Raw genomic sequence first — 22,283 nt, 5'->3', positions numbered from 1 at the left:
TGGAGACATATTGAATGCTGTGGATAAGTTCACTTACCTCGGCAGTGTACTTTCCAAGGATGTCCTCATAAATGATGAGGTTGACACATGCATCACCAGAGCTAGCTCAGTGTTGGGAGGCTCCAAAGGAGAGTGTGGGAAAGAAGAGGCATTAGACTGACTACCAAACTGAAGATCTATAGAGCCGTTATGCTGACCTCATTGTTGTATACCTGTGAAACCTGGACAGTTTACCAGTGCTATGCCAGGAAAATTAATTGCTTCCATTTGAATTATCTTAGGAAGATTCTGAAGATTACCTGGCAGGATAAGGTACCAGACACTGAGGTCTTTTCCCAAGCTGAACCGCCAAGCATTCAAACTTTGCTTCAGAGAGCACAACTTCGATGGGCTGACCATGTTGTTCGAATGTCAAATGTTCATTTGCCTAAAAGACTATTTTACTAAGGACTCACACAAGGCAAGTGCTCACATGGAGGTCAGAAGAAGAGACACAAAGACACTCTCAAGGTCTCTGAAGAATTTGGGAATAGATAGTGAGACATGGGAGAGACTGGCAAAGGGCTGCCTAGCATGGAGTAGTCACATCAGAGAAGCTGTTTGCTCTGAGCAAAGGAGAACTGCAGTAGCTCAAAAGAAATGTGAAATGAGCAAATTCATAGACATCTCCACTCCAAATGTTCATAGGGACTAGTTGTGCCCAATCTGTGATAATACTGTTCTGGTCAGCCACAGTTGGACACACTTAACTTGACCTGACATAGTGGTGTCATTTTGTTCCTCTTTGAGCACAAAGGACAACCAACTACTTGTGCCACCACCTGGAGTGATCCTCAATGCTGCCACTGCAGGGGCCTGTGGCCAAGTGACCTGGAAACTTGGGCAATGTAAGCCCCTGAATCAACACATTTTTCATCCCAGTATCTATACAGTGCAAGAAGCAGTTCATGTGGGCCCCTAAGAGTACTGGGGAAGAAGAGGAGTCCAGGACATGGAGAGGCATTCTAGAAGTGGGCTACTAGCATTCTGGAAGTATTTACTATATGCCAAGCACCATGCTAGGTGCTGGGGACAAGTACACATAATTTCTGCTTGCAAAAAGCTTACATTCTCATGCACACAAGTACATCTGTATTATGCAAAAACATAGAAACATGTACAACATAAACATATAAGTAAAAAAATACAGAAAATGTAGATGCAATTTACAAACAAACATGTAATATACAGAAAAACAAACTATATTCAAACTAGTTAAAGATGGGGAGCAGTAGCTTGGGGGGACTTCATATAGAAAGTGATACTTGAACGGTCTTGCAGGAAGACAGGGATTCAGACTGAGGTGAGGAAGGAGTGCATTCAAAGTCATGGGGGGGGACAGTCCATGCAAAGGCAAGGAGGTGAAGGTTCTTGGAAGGAAGAGGGACTAGTTTGGCAGGACCATAGAATGAAGAAAAGGAGTCATGTACAGTGAAGGTGGAAGGAGCCTGGGGCCAAGTTCTGAAGACTTTGAATGTTAAATTGAGTTTGCACAATGAGGTGAGTTGGGGATACATTAGATCTCTAGATGCTTCTCAGCTCTATGGTGGATGGACTGGAGAAGGTAGAACCTGGAGGCCACTGCCATCATCTGGGTGAGAGGTGGTTCTGGAAGGGGGCAGGAATTACAGCTGTGGAGGGAGAAATGGCAAGACTTGCCAACTGACTGGTTATGTGGGGTGAGAACTTCGTTTCTGCAGGTCCCACAGCTTGAGGTGCTTTACCTAGTTTCTTTTTCCCTGTAGATGTTCATGGAACTCTGCCTCTGGAAAATCCCAGGGGGCCTCCCTGAGGGGCCAATTCTGGGACCAGAGAGGAAACATCAACCAGGCCAAACCACAGGCCTAGTAAACACACAAGGGGGAGCTGGGACCACTAAGAGGTTTGGGTCCTCACCCAGCCCCCAAGCAGGGTCCCTCCACAATTCCTTGTGGCCTCAGGAGTAGGGTCATCAGCAGCTGGGCAAATGCCAGCCATTTGAGGGTATTAAGCTAATGGCCACTTATCTGATACCCTAAAAGACCCTGAAGCAAGAGTTTCATGGGTTTTTAAAAATCCCATTGCGTCAGAAATGGTGCCGTTCATGAACCACAATTTTTTCATTCTTTCCCTCATAGATGTCAGTCAGTCAGTAACTAGCATTTAACATACTGTGCCAGGCGCTGTTATCTACTGCAACATTCTTTCCAGTCCTTTGCTGCTACCCAGTTTGATGGGCATGGGGTGAAACTTAAGAATGATGGTATGATGGTCTTCAAGCCAAGGCTGGATGACCACCTGTCAGGTGTTCAGCTTGGGCTAAATGACCTCTGACATCCCTTGCAACTCAGTCTAAGTGCTTTGCACCTCACTACTCTGGAAAACTCTAAATGTCTGTTATTAACAGAAGATGTACCTCTGAGCTGTTTTACTTTGTATGTCTCTGATCATCTGGGAATTTGAATACATTTTCAGGTGCTCGCTAATCATCTGTGTGGCTTTTTCCAAGGACTGCGCAGTCACATTTCTTGGATGTGTCTATCTATAACGGAACAGATTTCACACTAACAGATGTGTGTCAAAACCTGTTATGATGTGAATGAAGCATTTTTATCAGACCTGGAGGGAAGGGGCAGCTCCCCTGAGAATCACCTGCAGACCCATAAAGCTCCAACTCAAGCAATGGCTTGGGGCCTCCATCAATGTGACTACACATGTGGCTAGCTAGGGTTTCTGTGATCCTCCAAGGGAAAACACTCCATTCTTTGGTGTTAAGGAAGAGGGCACACAGACACAGAAGGCATACGGCCACGCAGCCTGAATCCCAGGCAGGAGGCTGGTGGAAGAGGAGGAAAACAAGTTGTCAACTTCTTTCACCCAAGGAGAGGATCTGGAGGGATGTAGTGGTAGTGGAAAGATAACAGAGCAGGGCACCAAAGAGCAATGCTTATGACCCACCCCCAGAGGAATGAAGACTATGATTACTAGTAGCCAAGGGGGAAGGGCCAAAACAACAGCCTTGTGTCACAGACAAACTCTTTTTCCAAGTAGGGCAAGACTACCTATTTACGTGAAAACTGAGAAGTCAAATAATACATGGAGGCTGGCGTGGAGTTGAAAGACAAATGAGGGACAGTATGATGCCAGGAGAATGAGGTACAAAATGTGAAGATTGATGGAGAGGCAATCATCGGGGCACAGAGACCAAGCCAGGACTGGATCCTTCTCACAGTGAGCGCTGCAAGTTGACCAGGACTTCCTTTCCATTGTTCCACATGCATTCAGCAGAAATTCAAATCGGAAAGAAAATTTCTCCTGCAGACTCTTCAGGATGGCGATACCTGGTCTACTCACAGAACTTGGCAGCAATGTCAAGCACTCTAGGAACACAGTGAATAAGAATGGGCTGGAATCCGGATTCCATAAGGGTTTCTCTGCATCACAAATCTGGGGGTGGGCAGGGAGTTTCATGCTCCACACAAAACCTGCTCCCTAGTCAATTCAACTCAATAAGCATTAATTATCCACCAACTGAGTACACAGAACTGGGCCTGGTCTTTTTTTTTTTTTTAACATTTTTCCCTAGCATGAATTCTCCGATGAAGGGTAAGTTTCGACCTCTGGCTGAAAGCATCACCACATTTATCACATTCATAAGGTTTCTCACCAATATGAACTCTCTGATGTAGAGTAAGTTCTGACCTCCATTTGAAGGTCTTTCCACATTCATTACATTCATATGACTTCTCTCTAGTATGAATTATCCGATGTACATTAAAATGTGAACTCTGTCTGAAAGCCTTCCCACATTCATTACATTTATATGGTTTTTCTCCAGTATGCACTCTCTGGTGTACAGTAAGACCTGTCCTCAAACTGAAGGCTTTCCCACATTTATCACATTCGTAAGGTTTCTCTCCAGTATGAATTCGCTGATGCTGAGTAAGGTGTGAGTGCCATTTGAAAACCTTCCAACATTCATTACATTCATAAGTTTTCTCTCCAGTATGAATTCTTTGATGTACAATAAGATGAGACCTCTGTGTGAAGACTTTCTCACATTCTTTACATTCATAATGTTTCTCTTCAGTATGAATTCTCTGATGCTGAGTACATTGCGAGCTCTGTGTGAAGGCCTTCCCACATTCATTGCATTCATAAGGTTTCTCTCCAGTATGGATTCTCTGATGTTGAGTAAGTCCTGTGATCCATCTGAAGGTCTTCTCACATTCTTTACATTTATAAGGTTTCTCTCCAGTATGAATTCTCTGGTGTCCAACAAGGTGTGAGCGCTGGCTAAAGGCCTTCCCACATTCATTACATTTATAAGGTTTCTCTGCAGAAAGAATTCTATGATGTGCAGTCAGTTGTGGGCCTTTGGGCAAAGCCTTCCCATATCCACCACATTTATGGAGTTTCTCTCCAGTATGAATTCTATGAGGAGAAGTAATAGGTGAATTATAGTTAAAATGGTTCTCATATTCATTATATTATTACTTTTAACAGCACATCCTAAGATAACCAGAATGGTATTGTAATTTAAGTATTTCACACATGCATTACTTAGGATATCATTTCCTGGAGCAGTTTCTGTTACATTTACTAGGTCTCAGTAGTCTCTGAAAGCCTTGCTCTGGGGATCACATTTATGGAGAACTCTTTCCTATAGACACTGTCCATGGAAGAAAAAGCATTGGCCCTAGACTGAAAATTAAGCCACATTTGTTTCTTTCATGGCCAATCACTTTATTGAGAATTTTCCTTAGGAGGACTTCTACTTGCCTAGACTGGATCTCCTCATCACACCAGTTCCTTTTTAACCTGGCCTTAGGTTCTGAAGCTTTTTCCAAGTTGGAGAAACAGGGATTATCCTTTGTGAGATGTTCAACTGATGATTCTTTTGAAGAAGTGGCATATTTCAAAGCTGATTTCTTGGGTTCAGGGACAACCTCTGAATCTGTGGGAGGAAAAGTATTAAAAAACCTTGAAAACCCTTTTACTATGGCTAGAAGGGTAATTTGCTGCTTACTTAGTTCTGTCTTCTCTCCTCCCTCAAGAAATTATTGTCAAAGTCATAGGTTAGACAAATAAGACACCACCTTTTGTTTATGGTAATATTTGTAGTTGTTTTATATAGTTGTCAGTGGTTTGTCATTTTTTATAATTTAAAAAGTTTTACTAATGTATTAATATTTCTTACAACTTATAACATATTTGAAAGGCAGATAAAGATGCTCTTATAGGCCTGAGAAAAACAAAGGGTTTTTATATCATTAAAAGTTTAACATGCCACTAGAACTTGGGTGACTTATTCTGGAAAGTTAGATGAAGTATTAACTTTTATAATTATCACTGAAAGTAAAATTCGAAATTCTTCCATTGTTTTCTTACCTGTTTCTAAAAAAACAATGCTCATAAACCCTAATGATGAGCTCAATTTTAAGCTTTTCAGAAACACTCATGGAGAATTTGTAGGTAAAACAAAAAATCTTGGGATTTTTTTGGAGAGTTTTATTCTGGAAACATTAAGGTTATTTTACTTACACTAAATATGCACTTTTAATACTGCACAAAAGGAAGGCTAATGATTTGTAAGTTTTGCTAGCATAACAAAGATTTTAAAATGAGCACATATAATATTCCTATCCCATTATTTCGCCCATAAGTTATATTTATAATAAAGCTATATGAAAAACTGCATTGGATTAGTATACCCCAAGTATACCCCAGGGCATAGATGCTCAAAGGTCAGTCTGAATTTTAACACTCCTTTTATCGTGCTTAGGTAGTTTTAATAAAACAAAGTGCACATACTGCATTCTCCCCATGTTTAGTAAGGACAGAACATTTTCCAAGAAGAAACAAGCTTATGAAATAAGGGCTCATTTAGGAATAGTGCCTACTAGGAAGGAAGAGCACTACACATTCTCTTTCCAACAAACTTTGGTGGAAGAAACTCAACAGGAGGATCAGATTTTGGGAAGCCCTGTCATGTTTTTGAGGCCTGGGAGATGGCTTACTCCTCACCAAAAGCCATTCTTTTAAGAAAGGGGATTTTTTAATCAATGGGGAGATAAGACCAAACTTGGATATGGTTTGCTGAAATATGGACTTTTCACTCAGCTAATTTATGATTCAGTCATGTCCAGTTCTTCATGACTCCATTTGGGGTTTTCTTGGCAAACATACTAGAATGGTTTGTCACTTCCTTCTCCAGCTCATCTGACAGATGAAGAAACTGAGACAAACAGGGATAAGTGACTTGCCCAAGGTCACACAACTATAAGTATCTGAGGCTGGATTTGTATTCAGGTCTTCCTGACTCCAGGCCCAGCGCTCTCTACACTAAGCCCTCTAGCTGCCCTAAGCTAACTTACACACCTCATTTTACTAAACTGTTTGGAAAAAAAACAGGAGAAATGATTCTTTCTTAGAGTCCTACAAGATTTAAAGACCCAAAATGTACTCAACTTTGTTGCCCCTGATTTTAGAAATGAATCTCTTGGAGCAAACTAGCACCATGGCTCTGGCAGTAAAGAAAAGGAAAAGGAACACTGAACAGTTGGCCAGTGGACAGAGAAGAGTCTTCTGAAATACACTCCACGGCTTGTATACCACTGCTTACATTTCTGTCTTTGTGAATAACCACAAGGAGGCCCTTGGGAATGCTAGCTTCTCATTCTGTTCCTGACTATACAGGAAGCCCCAAAAGCCTTAATGTACTTGTAAGCTATTAAAGCTAATCAAGCTTAAAAAGACACTAAGACTCTTGGGATGCTGTACATGTGGTGATTTTTCTGAAGAACATCCTCACAATGTGATTCCATGCCCAAAGATAGTATCTCTTACCAAACAAGCCAAACACTCTTTAAGATATGATTGGATTGGTTCCCAAGCACTTCTGCTTCTTCATAAAAGTCATTTAGAGTAAAAACTGTTTCTTCAAACTGTCACTATCAATCCAGTTCTTTAACTTGATGTGAAACTTGATCTGGAATCGACACTGTGTGCCACTGCTCCCATCCCATTGGATAGAAGAAGATTCTCCTGTTAGGCCACAGGGACTGGACAGGCCGGGCTGGCCACCTGCCATCCAGCCCCACAACTGCTGTCACACTCTTTTGCAATTCTTTTGAAAAAAGTTTATTTGCATCTTTTCATGGGCAGCTAGGTGGCACTGCAGAAAGAGAGGTGGGCCTGGAATCAGGAAGACATTCTTCTTCCTGAGTTCAAATTTGGCCTCAGACCCTCACTAGCTGTGTGACCCTGGGAAAGTCACTTAACCCCATTTGCCTCAGTTTCTTCATTTGTAAAATGAGCTGGAGAAGGAAACAGCAAACTATTCTAGTATCTTTGCCAAGAAAATCCCAAATGGAGCCATGAAGAATCGGATGTGATTGAAATGACTCAGTAACAACAAAGTATCTTTTAATCATTTATTTACTGTGGAATGGCTCTTAGCTTGACAGTTCCTAATATAAACTGGATATTAAGAATTCCATTTTAGTGAGAGTGATTTTCTTCATTCTGTAATTTCTCTTCTTACTCTAGCTACACTGACTTACTTCATGTAAAAGGCTTTCAGTTTCTTTATGATGGCGATTTTCCATTTTCGGTCCATTTGTGACAAGCCTCTATGTTTGGTTACTTATCACCCTCAGAAGCACAGAAGTGAAAACTTGGTAATTTTCTGAACCTCTTTGTCTCTAAGTTTTTTAAGTGACCTTTTATATTTAGGCTCCTTTTTTTTTTTCCAGTTGGAGCTTCTATGGCATAAGTTGCCGGTCTAAGTGAATGTTTTCCAGTTTGCCCAGTAATTCTTGTCATATGCAAAATTCTTCTCCAGCAGTTTGTGCTCTCGGGTTTCACAGAATCTCAGAACTGTAGAGTTCTCTGGGACTTTGGTGGCCATCCAGTCACTACCTGAAGACCTCCAATGAAAGGAAAACTACCACCACCTGAGATAGTCAATTCTACTCCTGCATAGCTGGCACTGTTAGCGAGTTTTTACCTGACAGTAAGCCTAAATCTGCCCCTTTAATCCTTACATCAAGTCATGTCATCCTGGTTCTAGCCTCTGGGGTCAATTCCCTTCAAATACTTGGAGGCAGTGTGCTTTGGTGAATAGGGCCATGGACCTTAAGCCTGTCCTTGGACACTTACTGGCTGTGTGACTTTGAGCAAATCACTTAACGTCTCTGAGACCCAACTTTCTCATCATTTAAATTCGAGGATTTGACTCAATATGTACCTTGTAGGTCTGATTTTTCTCATCTTCAGGCTAAACAGCTTTTTTTTTTTTCAATCAATCTTTTCAATCATTCCTCATACGATATGGTCTCAAGGCCTCTCACCATCCCGGCTGTCTTTGAGACACATCTTAATTTGTGGCACTCATAACTTAATACGGTATTTTAGAGGTGGAAAACAGGGCAAATACAGGACAGGGGACGAGGGTGGGAAATGATAACTCTTTATTTTGGGAAGCTGTATCTTTCTCTATGACTCAAGATACCATTTGTTTTTTTAACTGCACATCATATTGTTGACTCATTATGAAGTGGCAGTCCACTCAAGCCTCCAGATCGTTTTCAGATAACCTGCCATCTAACAGGCCTCCCCCATCCTGTAATATGAGGTTTGGTTTTTGAAAGCAAAAGTGAAAGGCTTTACCAAAATTATTCCTATTGAATTCTCTTTTATTAGCTTTAATCCCTTTTCAACCTTAACTCTGTCATCCCGTGTATTCCCCCATACTTCAGTTATCTGAAAATCTGAGAAGCATGCAATTTATTTCTTCATGTAAGCCAGGAATTAAAAAAAAAAAGTTAACTAGCACAGGGCCAAGCAGAATTCCCTGGCAACCAAATTGGTCATGTCCTGCCAAATTTTATTAACCCATTAAAGGCTACTCTGAATCTGGTCATTCAACCAATTCTAAATCCAACTAACTGCACTACCATTTAGATGATATCTCTACATCTTCTCCACAAGAAGATAAAAAAGTATTTTATTAAATGCTTTGCTAAACTCTAAGAAAATTCTGTCTTTAAGCATTTTCTTGACTTAGCAGTTTAGGGATCCTGTAAAAAAAGGAAACAAGGTTATGCTAACACGAACTACTCTTCATGAAGCAATGTTGGCTCTCTGCGAACACTGCTCCCTTTTGCTACGTGGTCACTGCTATGTCTTCCAGAATCTTCTAGAATATTCACAAGAACCTAAGGCAAGGTACTTAGCCTAAAGCACATTTAAAAAAAATGAAACTGGGACCTTTGCCTACAGTTTTCTATATTCTTTCCAATATGACCAGAAGGAGCTCAGCAATCATTCAGGTAGTGATGTGACTCCATCGATTTGCTTTCTCACCATCTCACGCGTTGAACAACTGAGTCACTGGTTTTCTGTCTTGCTTATTCCATCGGTCTAACTTTCCATTTTCCATCATTCCCAAGTATTTGGTGAGTATTGCTTCAGATACGGCCACAATCAATCTTCATTCTCTCCCCCTCCTTATTTCTCTTATTAAACGTTTTCTTCCTCTAACTGCATCTCCCTCCCCTCCAGCTCTCTTCAGTAACCCCTGGACTTGCTAAATGGCAGAGCCTCAGCTTTCTTTCAGGGGCCCTCCATGTTCCCTTCTCTCTGTGGACCACTCTTCCATCCTCCAATCTCCCAATCCCAGTCAAGATTCCCCTCTGACTTCTCAGAACTTCTTCACCTCCCTGGGCTCCTTGCCGTTCTGAGGAACACGTCATCATCCCAGGAAAGCCGGAGCGCGAAGAAACCAGCGTTCGTGAGGGAGATCGGACCAGCTGGCTGCATGAGCAGCAGGCTTTCAACACAGAAGAGACACAGTAAAAACAGCGCACCCGGTGCAAACCTTGCCCAGGCCTCTGTTCTCACTGCTGAGTTTGCACATCCTTTCTGTGCTGTTATTTCCTTCACAGCTGAACACCCTTCGATTACTCCCAGGAGAAGCGCACCCACCACCTTCCTTATCTTTACCAATGTATTTCTCACTTACCTGGCCTTACCAACTACCTTCTCTTCACCCCAGAGTACACGTCCTCTTTCAGTCCTTTCCCTCCTTCAGATTGGAACTCCTTTCTCCTCCTTTAGCTTAAATCCACCTCCTTCAAGTTCTCCCAAATCTGTGCTTCCCCAGTTCAGTCCCTGGCCTTCTACACTACTCCCAAGACTCCCAAGCCATCTTCACAATTCTCTGCTCTTTATTCAGCCCCCATCCATTCCCTTCTCTAGCCCCATAACCTTCTCCTTCTGAAGCCTGAAGTCAAAAGCAACCCAGCCACACAGACCAAGAGCAACATAAATGGTCACAGCCTCTGACTCAATGATTCCACAGCTGGGACCACCCCCAAGGAAGTGACTGAAAGGAAATGAAAACCTCAGTCTAGAAATAGTTCTAATGGCTGTATGAGAAAGGTAAGAGAGCCCTGGAGAGGACCCAAGTGTTTGATGAGGGGGTTGTGCCTAAACAAGGTTTGGCTTATTCATGCATTGTTAACCCCACAGGCTTACCACTGAAAAGTACAGACACGAGGGGGATGGACAGTCAGTTATGGAGATGGAAGAAAGCAGGATCAGAGTATGTACAACAACTGTGACTAGGGAAAATAACACAGCAACCAAACCTTTATACCCAGAATTAAAGGACAGAGCCACCCAAAGAGCCTTTTGATTACTATTGCTTAAGGAATATAAGTATGTGAAGTGAGAATGAACTGATGAGGGGGAGGCCGGAGAATAGGCTGCCCCAATGTTCAGTCCCAACTGAGGCACAACCAAGGAGGGTCCTGTCAGGAGTGATTTCCTGCAAGGAAGGGGAGGCTCTGAGAAGGTGCTCAGGCCTGGGAAACTCCCAAATGACCAACTGTTGGTCACCATGACTCACCTGCACAGCTGCTCTGGGGGACATCTCCCTCTGGCATCCAAGGGGCTTCCCCTCTCTCCAACTGACAGATCACATCTGGCTTGGAAATGGCCAGGCCTGTTCATTGAAAAGATCTTTTGTCAGAGAATCCCCCCAAAGAGCTTGATCCTAGTTCCTTTCCCCTTCTGGGGAAATACAGCATGCTGGGAATGCAAACGGGACCACTGAAGGATGCTCTAGATCTTGCACTTGGAAGCAGGGAGGAATAGGTGTCACTGTAGAACTGGGCTCAGAAAACACCAGGTCATTTGACCCAATCCCTGCTAAGAAGATGGAGACTGTTGACATATTCAAGATACCCGGGACAAGAAGGGACGATTTGGGGTGAGGCAGCCTCAGGGACAACACAATCCAGCAGCCAGATTGTACATGTACAAAGACCCTTCACCTGGGAACAGGTAAGTAGGTAACCTATAACCTCTCTCTAGGCCACAGGGGGATTGAGAAACTCTGGTCTCTGGATGCCAGACAGGAGCAAACACTCAAGAAATCCCATAGCACTAACCAGAAGGAAAGAAAGCCCCCCATGGGGCAGCCTGTGGTCCTCACCCAGGCAGACCAGGTTCCTGTAGTTCTCCAGCATCACCTCCTGGTATAGCTCCTTCTGAGAAGGGCCCAGCTGCCCCCACTCCTCTAAGGAGAAGTCCAAGGCCACGTCCTGGAAGGTCACTGATTTCTGAAATAACAAACAGCTGAGTAAGAGCTGACTCAGGGATCCTCCTTTTGATAGACCTGGGAGGCCTGGGGAAGCTGACACAGTTTGTAAGTAGTAGTTCTTGCACTGATTAGGACGGCAGTGTTCCAAGTCCCACATTTATGGAGGGCTTACTGTGCGCAGAGCTCGGAGGAGATTCTGAATGATGCAACCAAATGAGAATATTGTCACCGCATTTATGATGAACTGACCTTTCTGTTTAACAAAGCACTTACCTCCACACAGTTCTGTGAAGCAGGACCTGCAAACACTCCTCATCACCTCCATTGTGAAGATGAGAAAGAGGAATGCAAGAAATGCCAGCATCTTAAGGTCCGGAAGCAGTGCAAGATGCCATGTTGCCTGGCCTACACCTGAATAAGTGCCCTGTCCTGCTGTCTCCAGCTAGTGCCTGTCCAGGCTCCAGGGGAAGACCCCCAGTGAAGGTGATCCACAGGAGCTGAAGCACCCCATTCTACTGCCCAGGAGCTGTGGCAAGAGGGAGTTCTTCCTTACTTCACGTTAAATTTGCTGGTCTGACATTCCTGGACCCACGAGAGCAAGCTTACTCTCTCTTCCATCAGAGATGGCAGATATTATGGCTCCTAAGTCTTCTCTTCCTTCAAGTGATCCTCGAATGGCATGTTTCTGAGGCCCTTCTCCTTCCTGATTGCCCCCCTCTCCCACACTCCAATGATCCAAGTCCTTTAGCACGGAATGGTATAAATGCACCTGACGTGCATTTATGATGAGAGCAGAGGCCAGAGGCCCTCACCTTCCCAGGCCCAGGGCCCCCTAACACAGCCTATGCTGGTCTGACAGAGAAACATGTCCCCTGGGTTGGTCACTACTCCAGGGGGCTAGTCAGTGAGTCCAGTCAGAACCCACACTGGGCGGGAACCTCACATCTCTCCCTCAGGTATAGGAGATGGCCCAGTTCTCACTGGGTGTGCACACTCATGCCAATCAACTCTCACATGACCATGGCTACCTTCCCAGAGATAGGTCCCTGCCACAATATGGTGACATCCCTACTTTCAGAGTGCCAGGGGTAGGCCTGTTGAGGGGATGTCCTTGCCAGCTCTTGAGCCCCCACCCAAGGTCTATTTACACAACCAAGCACTCATGATCATGACATTTCAAGGTCTTAAACATAACCTTTTACTCATCAATAAGGCCCCAAAATTTTATAGATACCACTAGAGTAAGGAAACTAACAATTCATACTCCTTGAGGTCTCTGCTGCCCTGGACACTGCCAATCTCCCTGTCCTCCTTGATATTCTCTTCTCTCTGGGTTTTCAGGACACCCCTCTCTCTCCTGGTTCTCTTCCTTCCTCTCTGCCCCCTCCTCCTCTGTCTGTTTTGCTAGGTTCTTGTCCAGATCACAGGCTCTAACCACAGGTATCCTTCAGGGTTCTGTCCACACCCTCTTCTCTTCTACCCCATCCTACTTCACCTGGTCAGCTCCCGGGGATCTATCTCCCATCTTTATGTAGAGAATTCTCAGATCTGTCTACCCTAGCCCAGTCTCTGTGCTGAGCGCCCATCTCCCATCTCCCACTGAATGTCCAGTAGACATCTGAAACACAACAAACTGGGATTCCTCCTCTCCACCCAGCCCCATAGATGTTTGAGGGCATTCTCCTTCTCCTCCTCCCAGTCCCCAGGCTCCCAACCTAGGCATCATCCCGGATTCCTCTCTCCCCTCCCCCAGTTGAGACAGGGCTTGTCAACTTCACCTAAGCAGGCCTCCTGTCCATGTCACCTCTGCAACATTTCTCCAACGCCCCCTTCTCTCCTCTGACCCCGCCCCGAACCTGGGGTAGACCCTCATCACCTCCCACCTGGCCCATGGCAGCTTCTGCGGGGTGGGGGGGGGCTGGGGTCTCCCCGCTCTAATCCACCCTCCACTCATGCAACAAAGTGATTTTCCCGAAGGGCAGGTGGGGCCACGTCGCCCCCCGACTCAACAAAGGCCCCCGTTTCCTGCCTGACTCCATGGCACGGAGGATGTTGTTCGGCGTTCAAAGCTTTCCCCCACCATGTCCCTGACTCCACTATTTCAAGCCTCGATATCAGCCCCTCCGCACACTCTCTGAGCCAGTGACTCCAGCCCCTTGCTCTTTCCCAACAAGACGCTCCACGGCCAGCCTACAGACATCGTCTCTGGCCGTGCCCAATGCCAGGGATGCCCTCCCTCCCCATCCGCCTCCTGGCTTCCTCCCAGCTTCAGCTAAAAGTCCACGGCAGGCCCAGGGCTGTCTGAAAGTGGTCTCGGTGGTCTCCCCGACAGCTTGGGCGCTCCCTGAGGGCAGACCCCAGCCCAGAGTCCCGAGTCTGGGCACCCCCAACGTGCATGCCCGGAGGCCAGCCCTGAGCTCGGCAGGGAGTCCTGCCCGGCCCTGCCCCCTCCGAGGGCTCACCTGGAGGGCAGCGGCCGCTGTGGGCCCGGGAGCCATGCTCCCTGTTGGGCTCTGGGACTGGCCGAAGCCTGTACAGCCAGAGGCAGAGTCTACCGAAAAGGAGACCCAGCGGGCCACGCAGGCCACGCCCAGGCCTCCTTCTGCCCCAGACACGTGCTGGGGCGGCCTCCTCTGGGGAGGGCTGGTGCCTCGGGGAGTGGCTTCATCTTGGCTTCTGATTGGCTATTAGGCCTCACCGCCGCCTCCGGCCCGACCAATCGCCGCATTGTCTCAGGCAGTGGGCTGGAGGGGGGCGGGGATCGTCTGTGCACCGGAGGAAGCGAAAATGGCGCACACAGCTCCAAGGTGTTCCCGCAACGCTTTCTGGGAATCGTAGTTCTAGGAACTGGCGGCTTCTGTGCACACCTGGTCCTCCTACCGGGCCGCTCCGGTCCTCGTGCTGTCAGTCCCCAGTTAGGGCAGCGAATGCTCCCTCTGCCTGCCCTTGCCTCGGTCGAGGCGCTCGGTCCCGCTGTGCGGCAAACGACTCCCGCCAAATCTCGGGTCTCAGGACCTCCCTCCTTTCCGTTCTCAGCCTGGGGTTACCTTAAGATCATCCCTCTGCAGCCCCTGTGCCCCCAACCATGCCCATCCCCCTCCCCTTCTCTCCCTGCCCCCACCCGCAGTCCCCCTCTCTGTTCCCCACGCCCACTCCCAGCTCCATCCTTCGGGTGCCAGGTCTTCTCCCTCCCCAGCACCTCCTGGTCTTCCCCTCCAGCCTGTGTTACAGAGATAGAGCTTCCCAACTGAGCTTCCAGCCTTCCATTCAGCGGATTCCTCGGTCAACCAAACGAGCCCTGTGCCCCTTTCTGGGAACGCAAAGAGCAGACGGAAGCTGTCCGTGCCCGGAGTAGTGTGCTTCCTACCCGGCAGAAAGAGCGCGGCCCAGATGAGTCACTAGGCACAGCCGGGGTTTTGTTTTGGTCTGTATGAGGGAGCTCGGGAGCTGAGCCTGGAAGGGCCCCGTGGGCCTGCAGGAGATTGAAGGGTGCAGGGAGAATGTTCCAGGGCTCGGAGCCAGACTGGTCAAAGGCACGGAAGGGGACCCAGAATGGCTGTCCAAGGAGCGTCCAGCAGGTCAATGTGGACCCAGAGCTACCGCCGTTTGGAGAGCCATGGAGCCATGGAGAGTTCAGCCGTGTAGGACCTTACTCTGACAACAATGCTTGCAATGAGGGGCCCCAGATAGGATGTGCCTGTATGGGTAATTAGTGTGGGCCTTTTTTTTAATTTTAATTTTTATTTTTTTTGCTGTTTTCTCTTTTGGACCACTGAGGTAATCAAGTGCCTTAGATGAGTCTGGCCTTTGTTTCTTTGATTAAATCCGGAGTCTTTGATGACCTGCTTAAGCAACAGGAAAGCCTAGCTCACATAGGTTTGAGTCGCCTGGCTGTGAAACCCTTTGACCCTGAATAGGGTATACAAACTCAGAGGTTAGCATTTTGTTTGGGGCTGTCACTCACTGGAAGGGTGTCGTGTAATTTGATCCAGAGGAGACTCTGGGTGGCTGCTGGAGCAACCCCCCCATGCCCCCCACCTTTTCAAAACCCAGATGTTGGTGCCTCTATCTCTGGTAACTATGTAATTCTTTGGTCAGGCAGAGGCCTGTCTGTTGATAACCGTATGTGTTTGCTCTGTTTATATTATCTCTGTAATTTCTGTTTGTATTTGCTCCGAAGTTCAGGATGCTAGCTTTTCCCCCTGAAGTAAGTGAATGATATATGTATGTTTAATTAAAGGGAGATTGTTAACCCCTTAAAGTTGCTTTCCTTACAAAAGCAAATCAAAGAACTTGTGCTTGCAGCCTTCCTGTGTGCTGGTGTTGTTGGTCTTACACAGTCACAGTAGCAGCAAGCGGCATTGTTGTTACAGTGCCACGGTATCCTGTTTTGCAACATGGTCTGGGGACCAGCCTAGAACATCCCCCAACCCTGAAACTGCGTAAAAGGGGTATTGTACCAGATCAGTCTTGAGCCCCAGCAACAGGGACCTCGATGAATCAACTTTTGCCCAGTCCTCTTCCCTGTTCCTCACTGGCAAAACCTATAGAATCCTTGCGTACTGTTTGTTTGGGGGAGTCTTTGCCCCTTTGGGTGAGCCTCCCTTAGTGGCAAACTCAATAAACCCTGGTTGGTCCAAATTCTGTTCCTTTGCCATTGTGTTCTGGCATTGGCTTCATGTAGCTATAACATAGCAAGGAGAGCCTTTCCTTTTGGGGGGGGGGGCATGTGATTATTCCCTCCCCCCATTCTGTGATAGTTACATATTCACACTTGAGGTAATTAAGTATTAGCACTTGTTGGTCCTTTTATGGAGTGTATGAGCTCCTTTTTCTGACCATTATAGAGAACAATCATAAATTAGACATGCCTTTGCAGGGCTATAGATAGCTAATCCCTAGGAATGGCAATCCAGTTCAAGGGAACACCAGGTATTCAAGACTCAGGAGCATTTTGTGCAGGAGATGAGGGAAAGGGAAGTAGGATCATAGGGCATTTCTCTTTCTCTTACCAAGCTGATCATTTTCAAATAGTTACTTGCCCAGAGGGAGATGCCCCCATGCAACAGTTCTAAGGTTTGTTTGTTCAAGAGAGTTTAAGACACAGTTGAGAAAGTAGAAACATATACTTTGGTCACTCAAAGGAAGATATAGCAGAGAAAAGAGGTGGCTGGAGACTTAAGGAAAGACTTAGCTCTGGCAACTGAGAGTTGAATTACAAAGAGGAACAGACTTTGGGAACTGAGCATAGTATCTCACCCAACAGACACTGCAGCCAGAGGGAGCTGCATTAGGATTTGGCAAAAAGAGAAAGGAATTCCAGGCCCTAAACTACCAAAATTGTGAGTTGCTTTGCCACATGTATTTCCTATGAGTGTGTGTGTGTATCCCACTACTATTGTACTCTGTGTAGGTGCCCATGGACACTGTGTGTTAGTGTGAGAGGACACCTCAGGTTTATAAGAAGATATTGTGTGCCTACAACTTTTACTGTGTCATATTAGTAATGCCTTTGCTAAGAGATACTTGTGTCTACTGGCTTATTGTTAGTGGGAAGCACACTGGTTGGGGCTCAGGATAATTTTAGTAGTATGTACACCTAGAACTCAAGGTAGTGGCTGCCCTCTATAGATCAAAATCATAGTTGATTATGAAAGTTGGAAGAGGTAGCAAAAGAGTGGAGTTGCTACAACAGTATTTATGCATAACCTCCAGTTAGCTCCCCTTCCCCAGGTCTCCTCCAGGTTCAACATCTCCTGTTTCTTTAATTTTTGACCTGTAATAGGATTTATTTACCATCCTGGTTTGCTCTGCAAAGATTCCCACGGATCAATTTCCATCTTAAAATATGATACCGAGAAGTGAAGACAGTATTTTAGGTGTGATCTAATCAGGGTAGGCTTCATGGACATAGCAGAGTTAGCACCATCTTAGATGCTATGGCTCTCTTATCATCAGCCTAAGATTGCTTTACCTTTCTTAGCTGCTTCATGACACTGTTGAAGTAATCTGCACTGAAAATCCACTGGACCCTCAGATCTTTTTTCAGTTGACCATCTGTTGAGCCTCCTTGTGGCTGAGAAATTTTTAAAAAATCTAAATGTAAGACTTTTCATTTATTCCTATTTGATTTTATTGTATTATGTTTGGCCCAGTGTTCTAACCTGTTCACATCCAGTTTATTCATATTATTTACCCAGCTTTGGGTTATTTTTGAACTGGATAGGTTTTCTATTATTTCATCCCAAGTCACTGGTAAAAATGTTCAACAGAGGATGTCCAAGCACAGAGGCTGGAGGGCATTTCCCTTGAAACTCTCTTCTTAATGCTGTCCAGCCATAATTGATCATTAACTTGGTTTGACTTTTCAACCCATCCTGAATGGAAGAATTGTACCATCCCCTAGCCCAAATGCCTTCATTTCGCTACCAAAAACCCCTAATCGTATGAGATACTTTGTCATATGCTTCACTGAAATCTAGGGAAACTTCAGCTATATCTTTCTCCTGGTCTGCTAGTCTACAAACTGGCCTCTAGATAGGGAGAAAAGTGCCTTTCTCTGTCTGCCAAAGTAGATAAATGAGGCAGGGGTGAAATTTAGGTAAAGGATCTACAGGTTAGCTCTGGCTCCTGTCTGTGGTCTTCCTGAAGGGGGAAGTATAAAGATACTAAACATGCCATGTGACTCAGGTATAGAACTGCTATTCATTCCTCCCCTGCACCTACAAAATGCTTAACATAAGAGGCTCACAAACATGCACTGACAAAAAAACCTAAACAAGTAGCAGCACCATAAGCACTATTATAGTCTCCTGGAAGACGGAGACCTAAACCTGTCAAAACACAAAATAGTTTGGAAGTCTGCTTGGTTGTTGTCTTTCATTCTTGGAGAGGACCAAAATAGCATCAATATCTTGGAGTTCAGGTACAGTGTGTCCGACTTTGGCTGATCAGACCAATATGAGCTTAGAAGACTACCACAGGTCAGGCACAAATCGTCCATATGAACATTTGGAGTGAGATGTTTCTAATGTGCGCATCTCATGTTTCTTTTGAGCTACTGCAATTCTGCTTTGCTTATAGAGCACAGCGCCTTCTTTGCTGTGGTCACTCCATGGGTGGTCCTGTGCCAACGTGTTCAACATCTTGCAATTTATTCCAAGGTTCTTCAGAGAGATCTTGAGATTGTCCTTGTTCACTTCTTCTGACCTCCATGTGAACACTTGCTTTATGCGAGTTCTTTGTAAAATAGTCTTTTAGGCAAATATACATCTGGCATTCAAACAACATGGCCAGCCCATCAGAGTTGCATTCTCTGCATTAGAGTTTGAATCCTTGTCAGTTCATCTTGAGAAAGGACTATGGCATCCTGTACCTTACCTTTCCAGATGATCTTCAGAATCTTCCTTAGACAATTCAGATGGAAGCAATTAAGTTTCCTGGCATGGCCCTGGTACACTCTTCAGGTTTCCATAGGCATACAGTGAGGTCAACACAATGGCTCTGTAGATTTTCAGTTTGGTAGTCTGCATTTAAAGAGTTTGAGAGACATGATTTCTGGGTAATTTAATAATTTTATTTATAATGTCAGCATGTTTATTAATAAATGAATGGTTATTTGGCCATCTCTCTCTTAGACCAAAGACCCCTCATAGTGGTGGACTTGGTGGAGTGCTTGGACCCCCGTTCCAAAATCACATTTCTTCCTAGCTTCAAAACATTATCCCTGACAGTTTTCTCCCCAGCCCATGGACACTATGCCTAGCAATAACTCATGAGTGGGCCCCAGGAAAACAAACTATCTTTCCCCATCACAAGAACAAGCTGACCTCTGAAGAAATTCTCTTGTAAAAACAGGACTATCTTGTAACCACAGAATTATTGTGTATAATATTGTGTTATAATATTCAATCGAGGTCAAACTATAGACATCAACTCTCAAAGCTATCTTTCTACAGACATGACAGACCAAAAGTACACCCCTGAGAAACCCCTTCCCCTAGTTTCCAGTAATGAATGATGCCTGTGACCAAGGCTGTAAGTTATCACCTAATTAGTATATCTTCCAGATAATCCACTACTTTTCCTGTATAAACTTTAGCATTATTCCTGTTAAGTGGCAAGCTCCTCCTTAGGGAGCTCTGCCCACCATATTGGTGTTGCAATAAATCTTTGCCACCTTGAATAATAGTCTCTCTAAGTGAGTGAGATGAATGAAAGTCTCCTGTTTAGGGAAAAGAGGATACTTAATAATTTAGCTTCCATAATGCCTGAACTATATCTTTAAGTTTAAGAATTAAACTCCCCCTTTTCCCTCCCGCTTGAACTTGCACATACACCACATATATCCACATCCTGCATACTCATAAGGTGAATACCACCTGTAGCTGCTGTCTGTTAGTTTGAGGTTAAGGTGTTAGATTAAGAATCTTTTTTGTTTCAAGAATGTGAGGCCAGAAGGGGCGGGGAGCTTTTGGGGGCTTCTTAGAATTGTTATTGTAATGAGGCTTCTTAGAATTGTTATGTAAGGGGGCTTTTCGGGGGGCCCTTTGAGAGGTATATAAACTGACTGTCTGCCTTCTGAAACTTGCCTCCCCACCCCAGACCATTCTGGAGTGGGCGATGCCCAACTCTCCTGTGAGACTTGCAAATAAAGCCTCTGTCTTTACCTTGTGAAACCTCTGATTGTTATTTCATTTTCGGGGATTATTGTCCCACACAGTTTTGGTGCCGAAACCTGGGACAACCCTTGACTAAGGCAGACCCCTTTTATTGGAGCCACAACCTAGCGCGCACCGGGATTTCCTGGAGGTTTTGGATCCAAGGGGAGTGGAGCTGCCTGGCTGAGGGAAACAACCGGAGAGAGGGACTCGGTAAGACAGACTGCTTATTAAAACTCCAACAATAATTTGGCTTACGTACGTGAGACTGAAATTCCGGCTGGCTGGTGAGTGTGAGCAGTCAGGAAACTTTTACATGTACAACCTGGAGGTAAGCGCTTGGGGGTCTGGAGGTAATTGGCATTGCAGTGGACTTCTGGTAGTCCACCGACCAAAGTACGGGGTTAATACCTCAGTGAAAGGACACCACTGAGTAGGCTTCACGGGTGACTGAGGAGGGCGGGCGACCTCCCTCAGTAATTCAGCTGAGTCTTTTTGACTCGGGGAGCTCGGTGATGACTCCCATAAAACCCCTGAAGATGGGGAAAGAGCAGTCTAAAATTGTGCAGTTGGAGTATAAGTGTGGGGTACCTGTATATAGTCCTCTAGGCAATCGATTGCAAAAATAAAATTGGAATGAATTGCCAAAGTATAAGGGAAAGGATAGGAAGAAAATGGTTAAATATTTAGCTGAAATATATTCAGAAAAGGGGGACCCCAAAAATTTTGAATAAATTAGCTTTCTGGATCCATCTTGTCACCCTTTGTTTGTATCCGTTTCTGTGTTTGTTTTTGTGTGGAGTGTGTGTGATCTCTCTCTCTCTCTGATTCCAGTCTCCTTAGAGGAGCAAGTGGGTGGCAGAGAGGAGAGAGAGAGAAGTATTTTATTGTCTAGGTTATATAGTCCTCCTATTGCTCCTAGCCACATTAATAGAAAAGTTCTCATTTGAGTCAGTTTGTTCTCCTGCTATCTGAGATTCCCCTTCTTGCCGTGGGGTAGGAGTGCCCCCATCTCTTTCACTTAATCTCAATCTTTCATATACTAGCCGGTAGGCTGATAACACTATCCAGCTTTGCCTAGATAGTGATGCCCCTGACTGAATCCCAACCTCTTGTAAAAACCTTTCCAAATCCATAGGATCTCCTCTCTGTAGCCTTGGTTCCCAGTTTTCACAGGGTCCAGCTTTTTTAGCCAATTCTTTTGCTAGGGAGGAATAAAATGGATCCTCCCACCCTGGGATATTCATCTCTTCCTCTGAAGTTCTTCTGCTTCTAAATAGAGATCTTATACCTAGCAATCCCATCCTTGTCACCAAATGTATTAGGAGGGCAGAGTTTATAATTTCAAAGAGGATCATATATATATCTGAAAGGTTCAGAACCGCCAGATATAAGAAACTCTCAAAGTAGGAGGCAGAAGAATCAAAGCATATATTTAGGCTCCACAGTAACCAACCCGTGAACCAGCATCCCCATTTTGATATATTGATCAAAAGCTTCCAGGCCCAATAAGTACATTGCACAAGAGTAACCAGGGGGCCACAGAGAAGCATGATGGTGTACAATAAAATCACATACATGCTTCCCCTCTATGGTAAAAAGATTACCCGCTGGCCTCAAGTCCTTGTTCAGCTACCTCCCGTAGGTCAGCTCTGCTACTGGCAGCTCCTGCTTCAGCTGTGGCTGTAGCTGTAGCAGCCTCTGGCTCCAACGGGAGCTGCTTTTAACCATCCAGCTTCTGCGGGGGTGTAAGGTACGCCGGGGGAAAGCACAGGTTCTTTCCATCTGCTTAAGCAAGGGAAGCAAGGTGAAGGGGCCAACAAGCTTACTCCAATCCAACATACAAACAGCATTCAGTTCAGGGGAAAAAGCCAAACTAGTCAAGGGCACTTGTTGACTAAGTGCTAAGGAGCCCATTTTTGGTTACCAACACAGAAGGGCCGTTCCAGATCCTGCTAACTTCAGACACGGCAGTGCAGACTCTGGAAAGCGGT

The 22,283-nt window shown here is 45.3% G+C and overlaps 1 protein-coding gene across 1 annotated transcript in view; it reads right to left on the bottom strand.

The window, feature by feature from the left end:
- Positions 1-1,112: 1,112 nt before the first annotated feature.
- Positions 1,113-22,283, bottom strand: part of LOC118834239 (zinc finger protein 883-like) — a 35,021-nt gene continuing 13,850 nt past the window's right edge. Inside the window, exons 2-7 of the mRNA XM_036741707.1 lie at positions 14,997-15,185; positions 14,403-14,530; positions 14,092-14,291; positions 11,522-11,648; positions 10,934-11,029; positions 1,113-4,452 (exon numbers count right to left, since the gene is read on the bottom strand). Of these exons, the coding sequence (XP_036597602.1) occupies positions 3,588-4,452; positions 10,934-11,029; positions 11,522-11,648; positions 14,092-14,291; positions 14,403-14,530; positions 14,997-15,185 (1,605 nt within the window). The 3' untranslated portion in view covers positions 1,113-3,587. The remainder of the gene's footprint in view (positions 4,453-10,933; positions 11,030-11,521; positions 11,649-14,091; positions 14,292-14,402; positions 14,531-14,996; positions 15,186-22,283) is intronic.

The sequence above is a fragment of the Trichosurus vulpecula genome, chromosome 1, assembly GCF_011100635.1.
Source record: "Trichosurus vulpecula isolate mTriVul1 chromosome 1, mTriVul1.pri, whole genome shotgun sequence".
NCBI lineage: Eukaryota > Metazoa > Chordata > Mammalia > Diprotodontia > Phalangeridae > Trichosurus > Trichosurus vulpecula.
This window is presented reverse-complemented; position numbering and strand designations above follow the sequence as displayed.